This window comes from Styela clava, chromosome 8, assembly GCF_964204865.1.
Source record: "Styela clava chromosome 8, kaStyClav1.hap1.2, whole genome shotgun sequence".
Taxonomy (NCBI): Eukaryota; Metazoa; Chordata; class Ascidiacea; order Stolidobranchia; family Styelidae; genus Styela; species Styela clava.
The window spans coordinates 9,936,330-9,954,021 of record NC_135257.1 but is presented as its reverse complement, the minus strand read 5'-3'; the positions used below and the strand labels follow the sequence as shown (position 1 = coordinate 9,954,021).

At 34.7% G+C, this 17,692-nt stretch overlaps 3 protein-coding genes and 1 long non-coding RNA gene across 5 annotated transcripts; 2 read left to right on the top strand and 2 right to left on the bottom strand.

The window, feature by feature from the left end:
* Positions 1-716: 716 nt before the first annotated feature.
* LOC144425807 (uncharacterized) lies at positions 717-1,689 on the bottom strand. Its single transcript, XR_013477667.1, has 3 exons — positions 1,531-1,689; positions 924-995; positions 717-835 (listed from the first exon to the last, which is right to left on the bottom strand). It is a non-coding gene; the product is annotated as an uncharacterized LOC144425807 (long non-coding RNA).
* A 3,168-nt stretch (positions 1,690-4,857) lies between these two features.
* Positions 4,858-5,991, top strand: LOC120345491 (mitochondrial import inner membrane translocase subunit Tim21-like). Its single transcript, XM_039414952.2, has one exon. It carries the CDS (start codon positions 4,936-4,938, stop codon positions 5,638-5,640), a length of 705 nt encoding a protein of 234 aa, XP_039270886.2. The 5' UTR covers positions 4,858-4,935; the 3' UTR covers positions 5,641-5,991.
* Positions 5,969-10,623, top strand: LOC120345492 (small integral membrane protein 7-like). Of its 2 annotated transcripts, XM_039414953.2 has the most exons (5): positions 7,111-7,627; positions 8,028-8,069; positions 8,366-8,421; positions 10,041-10,131; positions 10,525-10,623. In XM_039414953.2, exons 1-5 carry the CDS (start codon positions 7,539-7,541, stop codon positions 10,538-10,540), a joined length of 294 nt encoding a protein of 97 aa, XP_039270887.2. In that variant the 5' UTR covers positions 7,111-7,538; the 3' UTR covers positions 10,541-10,623. The 2 variants fall into 2 exon arrangements, 1 of the variants encoding a protein (XP_039270887.2); XR_013477563.1 differs by lacking the exons at positions 8,366-8,421; positions 10,041-10,131; positions 10,525-10,623 and having other exon boundaries at positions 5,969-7,627; positions 8,028-8,070.
* A 1,100-nt stretch (positions 10,624-11,723) lies between these two features.
* LOC120345490 (G kinase-anchoring protein 1-B-like) lies at positions 11,724-15,590 on the bottom strand. The gene is made up of 9 exons (XM_039414950.2): positions 15,342-15,590; positions 14,739-14,778; positions 14,405-14,577; positions 13,747-13,854; positions 13,514-13,595; positions 13,320-13,420; positions 12,908-13,085; positions 12,496-12,644; positions 11,724-11,928 (listed from the first exon to the last, which is right to left on the bottom strand). Exons 1-9 carry the CDS (start codon positions 15,528-15,530, stop codon positions 11,893-11,895), a joined length of 1,056 nt encoding a protein of 351 aa, XP_039270884.2. The 5' UTR covers positions 15,531-15,590; the 3' UTR covers positions 11,724-11,892.
* Between the last annotated feature and the right edge of the window lie 2,102 nt (positions 15,591-17,692).

Here is a 17,692-nt window from a genome sequence, read left to right as displayed (position 1 = left end):
TGAGCTTATTGTGTTTTTTGATTGTATTGATGGAAATATGACAAATTAAACAATGTGCTTCAGAATTTTGTGAAGAGCAGAAATGTTACAACTCCCATTTTCTTCGAAAATGCCACCTTCTTCATGTACTTTGCGTTTAATTTAATTACTCAAGTGTTTTATTCAAGTATTCCTTTGCTAGCTTGATGTGTATTCTTAATTGGGTCAAAATGTGGACAAAAAAAATTAATATTTCAAAACTACTTTCAGTAAATTGTTTTCTGTGTGAATAATCAATTTCACTTTAGAAGGTTTGAAAAATCTATTACATTTAGATAAAAAAAAACTTCCAAAATCCTATTACAATTATTGTTAAGCGTTCGAGGGCCGCACTGGATGTTCTCTGGGGCCGCGAGTTTGAGATCCCTGGTCTAGATTGAAGTTGTTCAAAAAATATATGATAGTATTTTATCATGAATGATGATTATACCCCTTCCGGAATTTCTTCTATAGTACTACCAAAAGTTGATGAACCAAATATAACACAGGTGCAGTGAGGTACCCGTAATCCTCATTTCCAAAGCTGTTTTAAGTATGTCTGGCGTGTTTTGTGCCTTTTCACAAATAAGACCGCTTATGCAATCTTACGCTTTGGAATTTTTAGTTATTTTCCTCAAGCCCTGCAGGATGTGGAGGCCATACACAACTCTACCGGAGGGTCAAATGTCTTTGCATGCCTCCATAGGTTGTTTTTCTATTGCAAATTTCTATTTTCAATTGCATTATATTTCTTGGAATCACACTGTCACTGATATGTCGCCAGACTTCTGATATCTCCCCGTCTGCTATAGTTGTCCTGTGAATAAATAATAGGAAATTGAGACTAGACGAATAGTTGAAAGTTTTGCTTTATGTCGGCTTAATTTCTTGATTGATATACTTACTATTTCTGCTATTGCCTCTTGTGCTGCAAGAGTCTCACAATGCTTGGACAGGTTTGTCCACAACTTTCACATCTGAAGAAAGAGAGGAGATTTATTAATTTTCGTTAAGAATAAATAAAGCAGTCTATATGATTCAGAATGGAAAAGCTATTAAATCCAATATCTCATGTTTTATTTAAAAAATATTTTACTGAATTTGGTATATAAACCAACTAATAAAAGGGTTTAGTCAGAAAATTACAAGCATTCGTGGCTCCAAATACTTGAGAAATCAGACTATACAATATAGACCGGTATGAGTGAAATGTTAGGTGAACTTGTTAACACTTTGATTCAATACGCAAATAAAAGTGAATGCGTAATAGTATGTTACAATGAGCAGCAATCAACAATGATTATATATCCTCACTGATTAAAAAAATCTAACTGGAGGTGCATGAACTATTTGAAACCATAAGGGGTAAGTAAATATGTAATTTCGGCAAATGGGCAACTACGTACCGTACTGAATTAATAACATCGTAGTATTTGACAAAGGCTGGCTTTCCCACATGTACCCAACAGTGCGATGCCCGGGTGTGATATACAACAATAGTATTCACCTTACCTTTTACCGATTTCTTTTTACCCCAACTTTCAAAAATATCATTAAAATCGACAACAACTGTCAAAGCAGGCACGAACACCATTCGTGCTACGCCTTGAAAGCAGCACATATCCGCTCGTTTTCGTCTCGTCAAGTATGTGCATTGGAGCGTGCTATCGAATACGATCTTCGGACAAAAATGCCGGAGTTGCGCATCATGTTGTTTAATGTCATTGGTGGCAGCAGAATTAATGTACCAGATTTTATTTAATCATGCGGAATTATATCTACTTAAATCCCAAATCCATCAAAACTGTATCCATAAGAAAAAGGTTCCAACTTACCCAATATTTGTCACCATAAGGGACAGCCCTGTCTTTACGGCCCACCTGCCGCGGTTACGGCAGCAATATTTTACCTGCCATTGGTTTTCAGTTTGATGCCGCGGTAACGGCAGCTCGTCATTGGTTTGTGGCAGCTAAAAAGTCAGTCGCCATCACAGAGATATATAAATATTTCCAGTCCAGTGGTCGTCATAGGTTTGGCCGTAGCGGCCATGGTATGAAAATACCGCCGTGGTTTTGCGGCTGCTGCAGACGCCACAGAATACTTAAAACTGCACTTGCAGGTAAGGTAGTCTAACATTTTTGTGTATAAATATGGTATCCAGCAGTAGGTTCCCTAGCTTTTTATTTTAGGGGGGGTGTTTCGAAATTTAGGGGGGTGGTAAATAATTTGCTATTAGAGATACGGTAATACTAGGTTATTTGTATTCTTAAAAAAATGGTATGTATTCAAGAAACGATGTACATGAGGGGCCCCCCAAGTTGATTGACGGCGAGCCAAAATCTACAGCAGAATAAAATTGTAGGGCCAGAAAAGGGGAGCGAGGATAAAGTGCGGGACGACACGGCTGGGGTTTAGAAAATTTTGAGAAATAGGCACCAAAATCTGAAAATAGGCTCTAAGCTTGATTTTAGATACACCTAGCATCGCAGTTTGTTATGTAATGAAATCAATAATTATAATATTTAGCTGATAGAATTCCCGGGAAATAGATAACAAGCACGGCTTTCAACCGTAAATATATATATATAGCCTACTACTACCGGTACGTTTCAACAAGTAATTTGCAACTGATAGTGACTAATGAAGTTACTTGCTCATCTGGCATTGTATGAATGAATGGCTACTTATGGCTTGTTTTGTTACACATTTCACATTTTTTTGAACATGTGTGTTTGACTTTTGTATGAATTATGCAATGAATTAAATTTTGAAACACGCGCGTCAACTGATCATAATGGCGCATAACGTTGTATTCCTTCAGAACTGAGATATTTTGTTAGTAAGAAGACAAATCGCTGAAGTTTGTTTATTTTCAATAAAGAAATAAAAACGCTGTCATTCATCTAAAAAATGTTTGTTTTCAGTGCCTAGTTTTCGTTTTGTGACATCTTTAAGCTTTCTTGATATACGGCAAATATCTAAAATACTGAAGTGTGTAATCCTAATACCCATACGTATACATAAGATACTGGTATAATTCAATTGTTACGAAATAAACGTGCTTAAACTGTGATAATGATGTAACAATAGACGATATCTAAAACTCAAAAGGTACCACAGGAAGGGTTAGCCCGTTAAACTATTTCACTCAAGTTCGGCGGGCCATTTTAAATCGTCCGCCGGCCGTAATTGGCCCGCAGACTGCGGTTTAGAACCCCTCTTCTACACTGATAAATATGCCATAGTCGTTATATTTGAATACATTTATACTTGAGTTAGAAAATAAAGTGTGGAATCGCACCTCAAAATTAGGGGGGGTGTTTGAAATTTTAGGGGGGGTGTTCACCCCCTATAGGGGGGGTGTAGGGAAATCACTGGTATCCAGTCTCATGTGAATAAAAGCAGATTATATACTTTGATAAGAATATGTAAATTGTGCAATAGAATAATGAATAGGGCCTACATGTCAAAAACATGTATACAATCAATCAATCAATTTTATTTCGGTCGCTCTATTATAAAACAATAACAAACACAAAACACAGAGGACCTGGAGGACGGGCATAACTTAGAGAAAAGTTAAAAACGTGAAAATATGCGCCCATCCACCAAAAACAGTCAAATAACACAATAAAACAAAAATGCACGATACGAATCGGGCAATAACTTCAAATAAATAAATTTATGAATAACGGTGACAACAATGAGTTTATTGGACACGTTTAGTGGCCATAACGATCGTTTCAATATTATTGGACACGTAGTGGACATAACGATCGTTTCAATATTATGTTGTTGTTCTTGTTCCTTGACACGTTTTTAAAGTCGCTTTTCTCTTCGAATACTGGACCAATTGCTTTGAAATTTTCAGTGGTTAAAGATAAAAATTTTCTCCAGAGGGCTATTACTTTTTTTTTCGCTATGACATCATCAAAATTATGTGACGCTACGTGTCCATATATTTGAGCATAGCTCTCTTATCATTTTTAAAAAATCGCTTTTCTCTTCGAATACTGGACCAATTGCTTTGAAATTTTCAGTGGTTAAAGATAAAAATTTTCTCCAGAAGGCTATTACTTTTTTTTTCGCTATGACGTCATCAAAATTATTGCCATTGGGTGTCCATATATTTGAGCATATCTCTCTTGTTTTGAAGAGGGGTCATAGTCTACAGATGAAAAACATCGTTTTTATGTGTAACAAGAAAATGAAGTGATTGTAGGAATAACACTGCAAATGGTAAAGGAAAATTGTGATTAGAATAAACAGGTCGCTTGAATGAAGACTTTGTTCGAACATTAAATGACTGATAAAAATTGTTGAAAGAGGTGCTTTTGTGTGTTGTCCAACTAAAAAAATAGTGCTGTGATGGTGTGGTGTTTATAATAAACTATGTTAAAATCTTAGGCGAACTGGAAAGCTATTCAGTGCCTTTTCAGTGGATCCTTGTTTAATGTTAAAGAGTCATTTGAACATAGGAAAATGAAGCGCCTGAGCTGGGGCCACAGTTTGAATATAATGTGAGATGAAGCCAATAATATGATTTCGAACCAGCTCTCCAGCCCTGCTTGCACTGAAGTTGAAATTATCAAGAATTGAAAGAGTCCTATCTTAAGAATTTTCTGGTCTACCATATTTTAGAAAATGAAATCCACTATCCCAGGGCAGATTTTTGGAAATAGATTTAAGATTCAAATGACTGATCACTGAAAAACAAATGCATGCAACAATAAGATAGTGAATACGATTTGATATATGTTTGAATTTCCTATTTTTAGACTGCAATGTCTAGTCATGTAACTAGTCATGTACGTGAATAAAAAATGAAGTCAATCATATCACAATCATATTTTTACAGATACTCCTGTAGGCCTAGATACTTCCTTACTTGATAGAAAAGATCATTCTGTGATTGCCATGCCGCCAAATGTGCATTTTCATAAATTCTATTTCTGTATGAAAGGGCCACCGTTTCCTTTATACAAAGTACATCGAATCAGTTTCTGTTCAACCTGTTTTCTCACAAAATCATTTTTTATGGAACCATTATCATCAACATGTTATACGAGAAAAATATCTATGTCAGCTTGTGTACAACAAATTGAATTGCGAAAAAGAGGAGATTCTGAAATTGCTTCTGCATCAAAATCAAAGAAGGCAAAACAAGCTGCTAAGGACACTAGTTATGCCTTAGTTATCATTGTTGGATTAACATGTATGGGGTTTGTTTTTTACATACTTTATAAAGAGCTGTTATCTAAAGCAGGGCCTACCCAGGTGTTTGGAGACGCTCTTGAAAAGTGTCGAAGTAACCAGGAACTAGTGGTTGCACTCGGGTCACCCATTGAAGGCTTCGGTGAGATGAACAGTAGAGGTAGGAGGAGGCATGTTTCTCATCTTGCTTACATAGATGCACAAGGCAGAGATGCTATGAGAATGAAATTTCATATCAAAGGATCAAGTGGAAGAACAGGGACTGTTCAAGTTGACTCTGTAATTGTTAGAAGAAAAATTTCATATCGGTACATTATTGCTTATCTTGATACTCATCCTAGAAGGATTATTATTATACTAGATGAAAGATCTGAGCTTGACAGAGAGTCTGTTCCATCTATTGAATAGGTGACCAAGTATTTCACCACTGAATCCAATACATTTTTTAAGGATTATCTCCAAGTACATTTAGAATGACCACATCCTAATCCTAACTGTCGAAAAATTCATAATTTTGTGGTATGATTCGAATATGAAGTATGATCACACAACTGCTCTGTTTCATTGGCTGTTATGCAATATTCATATTTGCAAGTGTAAAATTATAACACTTTAAATGGTAAAAATCATACTGGGCATGCTCAGCCACAGCTCTCATATATTATTGAAAATTAATTTTTATGGTTACTTGTTCAATTATTATCTTGTTTGAACAATGTTATGAATTCTAATAACTATGGTTTATCTTTGCCTTATAGATATTTGTATTAATATGCCTGTGTGCAAGTATTATTTGAAAGGCAACTGCAGATATGGTGATAGATGCTATAACGAACATCGAAGAGACAATGTGTCGAATCGACGCCAAGAAAGATGGGAAGAGGATGATTATGGTGGATCATGGCAAGGAAGGAGCAATAACCATAATCAGTATTCCAGATCGCAAACATATAACAGATCAAGTAATAACTTTTATGATAATCGTTATAGTAGTCCTGTCGGTACAAGCAATCAAGGATACAAGCAAGATACCCGGTCAGATAATAACTTTTCTGATAATCGCTATAGTAGTCCTGTCAATACAAGCACCCAGGGATACAAACAAGATAAATATCATTGGTCAAGAAATAATCGATTTTCTGCATTGGAGCAGGAAGAAAAACCTGACAATAATACTGATCTCATGTTTTCTACAATTCAGTCAGATGTAAAAGTATGGGCAGAATCTAAAATGTGGCCATTTTCTTGCTATTCTTATACAAAAGAGTCTGGTTGCATCGAAGGGTTACCAGATATTTCTCCAGAAGAAATGAGAGTTTTAGCTGTTTTACATTCTGCGGAGTACCTGAACATTTTGAATGAAATTGAATCCAAATACTGCAGAGTAAAAGATGAATTGTTTGATATGTCTGATGCCACCAAAAGCAGTCTTGTATCACAAATGAACAATGCAGACAGTAACCCTTCTCAGGATCTTATGATTTCTTCTCTTTATGGACCTAAATTTAATTTTTCTTCTGAAAATACTTCTGAGCAACTTTCTGAAACTGTGGTATCTCCACAAACATCAATTAGTTTTAAATCTAATGACCAGTTCCAGAATTTATCTAATTTAAGTAGCTTTGGTACTCCCGTAAGCACAATTCCAGCACCTAGTACTCCTGCTTCAAACTCCACCAAAATTTCACAAAATATTTCCGTTTTTGGAGCATCCACTCCAAGTATATCTAATAATGCCACAGTGGTAGACGAAGTTTATACAAATGAAGACTCTCTAACAGACGATGAAAGGAAGAAATTTGAAGCTGACAGGTTTACAGTTGGTGAAATACCTACTCGACCACCTTCTCAACAATATTGTCGATAATGCTTCCAATTTTCACTGTTTTACTATTAAGTTTGAAGTTTTAAGCATGGTGAACAAAACAATATATCTATGAGACTATGACAAATTAGCTTGCATCATAGAATTCCTTGATTGATGAACAAATTGAAAATCTATATTGTTATGCACCAATGAAAAAGAGTCTCAGCAATTTTTAGTAGACAAAGACTTGCATCATTTGAACAAGGTTACTTATAACTGTAACAATATTAAGCAATATATGACTCTTTGTTTTTATTTGAGATGTACAGCCATGCACATTACTATGTAGGTACAAAAACTTTCCACATGTTTCAACTCCTATATTTGTATCCACATCTGCAGCCAATAATTAAATGAAAAATGTCGTAGCTAAGAGATCTAACTTCAGTACTTTGTCACATTTATTCCTTCTGTTTTATTTTTAATCTATTGTTTTTTTATGAATTCTAATTCCAAAGAATTACATTCTCTCTATGATAGGCTATTATTTTATCCAACAAAAATGATATCTGATATTCTTTTGTTTGGGTAAGTTGCTTTACTTTTAATTCATTAGAATAGTTCTATTTCTTAGCCATGATATAAATATAACATTACTGTACCACTATTTCTGATATATTTACCCTCAAAAGTTTCCACTTTATTTTCACTACTTTCAATGGAATACCTATCATTGCGTACATATTTAAGGTTTCTTGAATAATTTTCAATCGTCTTTGCAGATAAGAATTTTGAACCCTATTTGACTTGAATTTTGATTACGATGTCAACTATGTTTGAGAAAAAAAATTTAAATTTTGATATTTCATTGTTTCATATACCAAGATATTGGAATATTTTATGTGATTATCAATTCGATCTTCTCTTGACCGTGAAACTTTTCTTATGTGAAATATCAATATCTGAATGGAAACATATACTTTTTCAGAACTTTGATGGCAAATGCCGGTGCTGTTTTGAATTTTCGACTGTGAGTAAATTATTAAAACTTTACAGCCACAGATACTGCAGCCCTGATTGGCACTTGTTGAATAGCTGATCTTGTTTAAATTTGTCATTTTTAGTGGAAATGAATACATTCCTTTAGTAATACCTAGTTTCTTTCTTACCGTATTCTGTTTTCGATCAAGTATAACATAAATCTACTGTTCACCCTGATCCTAATAAGTTTTTTCATGGGCAAAAATGAATCCTCAGTTTTTTTTATATGTATAAATCCTAAAGTTATAATCAAGTTGAAAGATTTGACCTATTCATTTTTTTTAGGAAGAAAAGTCAAGATGAACATGTTTTTGGATCAGAATCTGCTGAACCATCAACGAGTGAGTATTTAGATCAGGGGTGGCCAACCTTTCACATACCATGCGCCACGTTTAAAACATAATGTTTCAGATGCGCCGTAAATCTCTTGTATTCCCACGCCTAATGTCCGCTTCTTGTTGAAATTATATAAATCTATGATACACACACATATATACACACGTATATGTAGTTTTTACAATTTACAACTTCACATGAATAGAAATTAAGCAAGGAAGTATAATGAATAAAACTGATCAATTTTAAGTACCGCCTTTATGAGACTTTTGCTGCTGTTTTACTTTCGCCAGTTTTTTTATTCTTGGAGTTAAGTTTGTTACTGAGAGGAGCAGTGCATTCTTCAAATTTAAATCTGTAAGTCTTGACCTCGCTTTGCTTTTAATTAGTTTCATGGCAGAAAATGTTTGTTCACATCTATATGTCGTTCCGAAACGACATATAAAACCCTGGACAAATTTTCTCAGTTCTGGAAAATTTTCACGGGGTATCGATTGCCAGAACTTGATCATGTCAGATGCACTTGGGACTGAAGAAAGCTCATCAAATTGAATTTTCAATGATGGATGAGTTTTCAAGTCAATTAGTTCCAATTGTATATTGCTTGGCATCTTCATTATGGTTAGTTCACTAAGTGAAAATGGGTTTATAAAAGCAAGTATAGAGTCTTCTTCTTTTGAAATATCATGAAAACGACTTTCAAATAACTCTTGCAAAAACTTGATTTTTTCTGTGTATATTGCCAAATTGCCATTACCAGCAGCACATTCACGGTGTTCTTTTATGTGAGGTACGATTAAGAAGTAAAGTTAGGCGTAATATTGTGACAACGGGCCCTTAGTATCAATCTCTACTCCACTCTACCCTCGATTCTAATTGGCCTTTGCTAATCAGCTGTTTGGCCTAGCGTCGCGTGATTTTACTCCAGGGGCTTCTTCGAGATTAGTACTTGCGTCACAGCAAGCGATTTTAAGCTTCGCTTTTGTTGACAACGGTTATTTGAAATTTGGATGGAAAAGGTGGTATTTAGGGGTCATTTTCAGCATGTTGTGGGTTGATTTATAAGAAATTTGTTGGTTGGTTGAAAAAAGGTTGTTCAATGGTTATTGGGAGATATTTGGGATGTCTGGGCAATGGAAAATCCATGTTTCAAGCTGATAAATGACGATTTTCTATTTTTTCAGAAGTTCTGAACTTTTTACTTCAGTAGGGAAAAAATAGTAAATTTTACTAATTTTTGCTAAAAGTCTAGAATGAATGTCATAAAGTCCATCCAGAAGCTAACGTCGATAATCGCCTGTTGTTTCGAATTCCAACAAGCCGTAAGTGGGCGACGTGGAGTAAGAAGAATAGGTTTTAGGTACAATCAAAAGTCACCATGTAAATCGCAAAAAAACGGCTTGGCGTGGAGAAGCCAAGTGCAATTAACAATTTTGGCATGAAAAGGGTTAAAGATGCAATGCGCCACCTCTAATCATGCAATGCGCCACGTTTGGCGCATGCGCCATAGGTTGGCCACCCCTGATTTAGATGATTTGATAGTGGAAGATAGAATTGCTGACTTTTTGAATCATTGATTTCATAAATTGCAGAAATTTTATGCACTGTTTTTCGATGATTTCAGGGGATAAAATCAGAGAATTTTTATTGAATCTCCGATATTTCCGAATTGTTATTGCGATCTGGAATGTCTTCATTATGCTTTGCATGATAATGTGAGTGTTTTTTTAGTCCATTCATGTTGTTCTCTTATAGAAAACCATATTGGATGCAAAACATGATTCATGTTTGTTGATTTCGAATTTTATCTCTCAAGCATTTTTATTCAAAAAAGGTTAAATATTGGGGCCATGTTGACCCAGAATTACTACAAGTCTTAAAGAGTAGCACCTCGGCCCAATTATCGAAATATAAGACAAATATATCATAGGTTTAGTTTATTACTTTTGGAATTGGAAACATGACTGTTCATCCCCATTCACACGGTCTGCATTACCTGTAAATATGGATTGAATTCCTGGTACAAATTGCTTAACATACAAAGTAAATCCTCAAAGAACTGTTCTCCCCTGTCAGATAATTCATATAATAATGCATTTTATTTCCAGCTTCTTCGGGTCCTGATGGCGCACAATAAAAAGATATTCACTTCATTTGTATATTTTAAAAAATTTAGTGCAATTATATTTTAACACCTAGTTGTAAAATGTTGCTGATTTGGTATGGGACACATATTGAGCACAGTAGAATTCATTGTAAAATCTAGAGCCATCTAAATGAAAAGACTAACTGCTGGAAAGACTGGACTTCCTGAATATTGAGCTATCTTTGAATATTTCTAAAATAACACGGTGGTTACCAACTTTATGTGACTGGTGAAAGCATTGCAATTGTTGTTCCATCTCTGTTTTTCTTGGGCAATATGTATTTTATTTGGTTAATTCTTGATATGTTTGCGATGGCTATCTTGTGAAAATGCTGTTATAAGTCCGTACGCTACCGTAAGTAGACCAGGTTCAACCCTTATCTGCAGACCATGCAGCCTGCCTTGACTGCGAACCAATTATGAATAGGTGGAATTCGCAGAGCACAGACATATTTTTACATAGTTGTACTTAAAATACAACTTGGTCCAGTTTCAGACGTTCAAACAGTCATATTGATCCTGGTAGAAAATTCTGCTTAAGAGTTAGGAATGCACTTGCTACCGCACCGGGTACAAATCGTGTAGGGAGAATTGTAGTGATGTGCGAGAGGATTGCTAGACTCCTTAGTCTCACCAGAGAGTGGTCCGTGTAATCGCTCGCCTGTTACGGCTTCCTCCATTGTTTAAAATTTTATTTTTTGCACCGCCTACTGGGGTGGGTGTATGGGGAAATCACCAAGTTTGACAGTTGAATTGAATGGTCATGGTATGTATTACCCATCCTGCATGGCAGAGCTGGGGAAGGCTACCCAGCAAAAGCTAGTTGAGGCTGAACGCAGCTTTAAAAGCCCAGATACTCGTGCTTAACGATTCATTATTTGTCATAGACCAGAGGGGTTATGGTTATAAATATGATCGATTCCGCAGAAAAATATGCAGTTAAACATCACTAGCCTAAACTTCAACAAGAGGCGCAGAATACATATTCCTTCAATTTTTCCCCAAACCTACTTCATCCGCAGAAAAATATGCAGTTAAACATCACTAGCCCAAACTTCAACAAGAGGCGCAGAATACATACCCCTTCAATTTTTCCTCACTTGCCTGTCCTTTATGACTAATGCGTACTGCTTACCCTTATAACCGATTCAATTTCAGGCAGAAAATTCATGAATTTGTATTTATGTTAAAATCAGACAATTAAACCTGGTTATGAAAATGTAAAGTGGAGTGAATGAAGATTCATAGTCTTTTGTAACATTAGATGCCACACTGCTTTTCCCTGAATCCTCTGCATTAGCAGCAAAATTGATATTGGTGAAATAGAAAATCATTTGATATGATGGTCATCATTCGATTTTTTGGTCTGCAAAAAATATGTACTTTGAGCATATTGGCCAACACTAACTCTGTAAAACGCATTGTGAATATACTCAAAGCTATGTATGAGTGTGGCATTACCGTACTGTTTCTCTTATATAGAACAATGTATTCATTTGGAAGAACAAAATAAACTGAACTTGCAATTATCCTTGAACATGAACATAAAGGTGACAGCACATTTGCATTCACAGACTTTAGCACCCGCATATTGCACCCATGTGGATGTGATAACCTCGTTTACTTCAAAGACTGGTGTCCTTGGACCTTGAGTATAAATCATGAGTGCAAATGTTGGGTCCTTTGGTTCAATGTCTGTGGGTGCTAAAGTGTATAGGTGTGACTGTATTGCTGCAACTGCCTGTGTGTGCAAAAATAATAGAACCAAACATAAGCTCGTTCCATGTCTTTTCCCTGCTGTTATGCACTTGCAGCATACGGCTTGAACAGCCCATTTTGTAAATGCAATGAGCAAATACTATTTTTTGTCTGAAATTTAAATTAGACTTGGCCAACATACACTCCTTGACGATATGAAATTTAAAGAAATGACCTGTAGCTTTGTGAGTTCATCTTTTAGCTTTGTGGACCGGGATCGCTCTTGTTCTAAACTTTCATTAAGATGAGACACCTCCTCTGTCAGTTCATCACGAAGGACACCCAATCGTTCAATCTCAAGCAAAAGTTCGCACTTGTCCTTCACTTGAAAATTCAAACAAGAATATATTCGAACAAGTACTCAGAACTTCAATATCATGAGCAATATATTTTGTTGTTGTCACTTGTTATGTATCTGAGGGATACTATTTCAAATGTACAGTGTTTCAGTCATTATCAGTTACAACGTATCTATCCGATTATTATCAATGAACATTTACACATCGAGAATACTGAAATCCCATTTAAAATAGATTAGGAAATATTACACTTATATTAGCGTAAAGAATTAAACAATTGTTTATTACTTTCTCCTTGTTGCAGCATTATTAAGAGCTGCTTGTTTCGTTTCTTCACATGCTTGAACTGTTCATCTAATTCTGTAACTTTGCTTTGCAGCTTTTTAATTATTTCATCTTTTTCTTCTGATGCTTGCAGTCTTTGATCACGTTTATTTGTTACACCACTTTGTTTTTCTTTCGTTTTCTGCAGTGTAAATACTTGATGAAATATTTGGAACAGAAAAATTTGGCACTAACAAAAGCGATAAACTGGGATGTAGAAGAGAATGGACAAAATCTTTTTCTCCAAGTTTTGAATAAATGCCAGAACTAAGCAGACATCACAAATATAACACTAAACACATCGCACTTTTCGACTTTCATTTGCTACGTTTAAACTGTCCTAATTAACATAAATGAGACAACATAAAAAACACACTTTTTTATCGTGTAGTTGTTGAAATCTTCCCCTCGCTTCTTCTATTCGTTTGATATTATTTGCTTGCTTGTCAACCTCATCAAAAAAGTTTGGCGCATTTTCTGTGAATGATAAGTTTATGGATTGAATTCAAGCATGACATTGGAATCTTATGAAGTGGTGGTACAAATGAAACACCTCAGTCGTCAACGTACCTTCAGTAACCTGAGCAACTCTTTTTTCTTCAGTCATATCTTTTTGCAGGGGCAAAGTATCTTCCACATGTTGCCTAAACTCCTATAAATGTTGAAAATAGCTTTTAGCACAAGCAGTCATTACCATTATTGAGTTTCTGACTAATAGTTCCAATAGATTTTTTAATTTTGGGTTATTATGTCACTTTGACTCATTTATATACTAATAACTTTGGAATAATTATGAAAAATACCTCTAAAGATATAGTCTTGACAGCTTTTTTCTTTTTCTCCTTTTTACCCACTGATGAACTAGAGGTCATCACTTCATTGTCGTACTGGTAACTGTTGTTGAAGTCGTTCTGGTTGAAGAAAGAACAAATATGTGCAAAAATAAATGATAGATAAGGCGGTGATTGTTCTTAATGGTAGCACTCTGCTATTCTTTCTCGTATGTATGAAATAGACAAGAAACATGCAATAAGTAATAGTACACAGGATTATGGTAGCAGAAAATATTAGAAATTATCGATTCACAGTGATTGATACTGAAATTTCCGTTGCATAATATTTTCAATGCACGGCTCATTGTCTCCAAGATCAGATCGATTGTGAGCTTTGTTTCAATTAACTGTAGTGTTTCTGGTACTGAAATATCAATTTCCATACATTAAAAACCCTGGTGAATGGCTATAAATAGCAAAGATGCAGCAGAACTCATCTGCTTAATAAATGTCCCGCTTTTCATTCAGGGTGGATTCACTGACCACCAAATGAGAAAGTAATGGACTTTGCATTTTCATAGACTGGTTTAATTGTCTGACCTTGATGACATCAATTTCGAGTTGGGCTCATTCATAGGATTCATTAGTCAGAGTCTTTCCTATCGAATTTGTAAAATAAATATTTTACCGGAATGTTCATTACTTCATGCTGCATCTGTTTTTGAAGGTTTTCAAACTTCTCATGCTCAATTCTGCTCAGTTCTATAGCTCTTTTCAAATCTTCATTATAAAGATCATCCACCAAGTTTTCATCATGTTGAATCCATTCCTGCATGACACGTCCACTTGGGTTTACTTTAACTGAATAAATCCATTAAAAAAGTTATAATTATTCAATAAACTATTTGGAGACCCCAATTACAAATGAAACATCATAAAATTGGTTCCACTTGTATTGTAGCATTTGAACTCTTTCATTTGTTATTTCAAAAATCAAATTTATCAATAAAACATGATAGCACCTGCATTTCCAGGATTTCCATCAGTGTCAGAAGATGAGGTCTAAAATGCGAAGAATGAAAAAATAATTAGCATACAACAAATTTTCACATAAAATAAATAATCAGACACACTTCCCTATATTTGAAAAATAACAATTAACTCTCCGCAGGATACATAAAATAAATTTCTACACATTGATTATTGAAACATATATGCTGCTTATCATAATGGTTTGTAACTTAGACAATCAATCAAAGACAAACTTTATTAAATTAAAGTGCGTCTATTTCATATGAAATAACTGTATCACACAATCAAACACTTTGTGTCACGAATCATTACAATATATGTCAATTATACCAAAATTTCTACATTTTAGGCTATTTTTTATGAACCATCAAAAACCTGGGTAAAATTTTAACTTTTTTGGTAAAAGGAAAGCAGTTTAATAAAATTCCAATGTCCTCTGATATAAAAAATACAAAAAATTACTTTCACTGCACTTTTAAAAAAATTGATGGAATTCAACTTTTGCTTGGAATGGCCCCAATAACCAGCCAACGATAATTTGACAATTCCCAAATTTTGCACAGCTGCAGAGTGTAAAAGATTAAAAAACAAACCAGTTTCTTTTTCCGACGTCTGTTTTTTTTCTTGTTTGCATTAACATTCGAACCTGCAGAGTTGACCTTGCATTTCTTCTGGTTGTTTTTAGCACTGTGGTCGAGGCATTGATCATTTTCTTCATCACTAGAATCTTGAACATGAAGAAATGCAAATTTATTCGTAGATGCTTGGATTCCGATTGACATGTTGTAGTAATGTGATTACGTTTAGATAGTGAGCTGTAACTGAAAATAAAATTGCAAAATGTGAGATAAGCATAATACTGTAATAATTTGAAAATGTAAGTTAGTTTGTAAACATAAATATCAAGGTGTAGCAGATAGCAGTACCAATATCGGGTCTCATTAGGTACGGTATACGCCGTAACTATCGGCATACCATAACTCCGTAACACCTCTGTGAAGCTAGCAGCAAAACACGAAATTGTGACTGACAGAATCGCAGAAAATACCCACGCGTAAAATTAAATGTTCCCAATGCTTTTTATAAGAAAGTGTATATTTTGATTAGTTTCACAATAGCAAATAAAGCAAAACAATCATTAACTACACACGCTAAAGCGACTGTTACAGTGCATAAAATTTTTTTATAATTCTTTGAGAGATGTTTAAAAATGACTGAATTTTCATCGTGTAACATGGTCGTTTCATGAAAACCTCCAATAAAGCAATGACATTTAACAACATGATGCGCAACTTCGGCATTTTTGTCCGAAGATCGTATTCGATAGCACGCTCCAATGCACATACTTGACGAGACGAAAACGAGCGGATGTGTGCTGCTTTCAAGGCGTAGCACAAATGGTGTTCGTGCCTGCTTTGACAGTTGTTGTCAATTTTAATAATATTTTGAAAAATTGAAGGTAAAAAGAAATCGGAAAAAGGTAAGGTAAATTTTATTGTTGTATATCACACCCAGACATAGCACTGTTAAGTACATGTGGGAAAGCCAGCTTTTGTCAAATACGACGAAGTTATCAAATCAATACGGTACGTAGTTGCCCATTTGCCGAAATTGCATATTTACTTACCCTTTATGGTTTCAAATAGTTCATGCACCTCCATTTAGATTTTTCTTATCAGTGTAGAAATATATACTCATTGCTGTAGCATACTATTGCTCATTCACTTTTATTTGCGTATTGAATCAAAGGGTTAACAAGTTCACCTAACATTTCACTCATACCGGTCTATATTGTATAGTATGATCTCTCAAGTATTTAGAGCCACGAATGCTTGTAATTTTCTGACTAAACCCTTTTATTAGTTGATTTATATACCAAATTCAGTAAAACATTTTTTACATTAAACATGAGATATTGGATTTATTAGCTTTTCCATTCTAAGTCATATAGACTGCTTTATTTATTCTTAACGAAAATTAATAAATCTCCTCTCTTTCTTCAGATGTGAAAGTTGTGGACAAACCTGTCTAAGCATTGTGAGACTCCTGCAGCACAAGAGGCAATAGCAAAAATAGTAAGTATATTAATCAAAAAATTAAGCCGACATAAAGCAAAACTTTCAACTATTCGTCTAATCTCAATTTCCTATTATTTATTCACAGGACAACTGTAGCAGAAGGGGAGATATCAGAAGAAGTCTGGCGACATATCAGTGACAGTGTGATTCCAAGAAATATAATTAGGATACTCCATAAATGTTTGCAATAGAAGAACAACCTATGAAGGCATGCAAAAGCATTTGACCCTCCGGTAGAGATGTGTATGGCCCCTACATCCTGCAAGGCTTGAAGAAAATAACTAAAAATTCCAATGCGTAAGATTGCATAAGCGGTCTTCTTTGTGAAAAAGCACAAAACATGCCAGGCATACTTAAAACAGCTTTGAAAAATGAGGATTACGGGTCACTACACCTATGTTATATTTGGTTCATCAACTTTTGGTAGTACTATAGAAAAAATTCAGGAAAGGATATAATCATGATTCATGATAAAATACTGGTATATATTTTGGACAACTTCAATCTAGACCAAACTCGCGGCCCCAGAGAACTTCCAGTGCGGCCTCGAAAGCTTAACAATAATTGTAAAAGTATTTTGGAAGTTTTTTTTATCTAAATGTAACAGATTTTTCAAACTTTTTGAAGTGAAATTGAATATTCACACAGAAAACAATTTACTAAGAGTAGTTTTGAAAAATTAATTTTTTTTGTTCACATTTTAACTCATTTAAGAATACACATCAAGCTAGCAAAAGAATACTTGAATAAAACACTTGAGTTATTAAATTAAAAGCAAAGTACATGAAGAAGGTGGCATTTTCGAAGAAAATGGGAGTTGCAATATTTCTGCATTTCACAAAATTCTCTGAAGCACATTGTTTAAT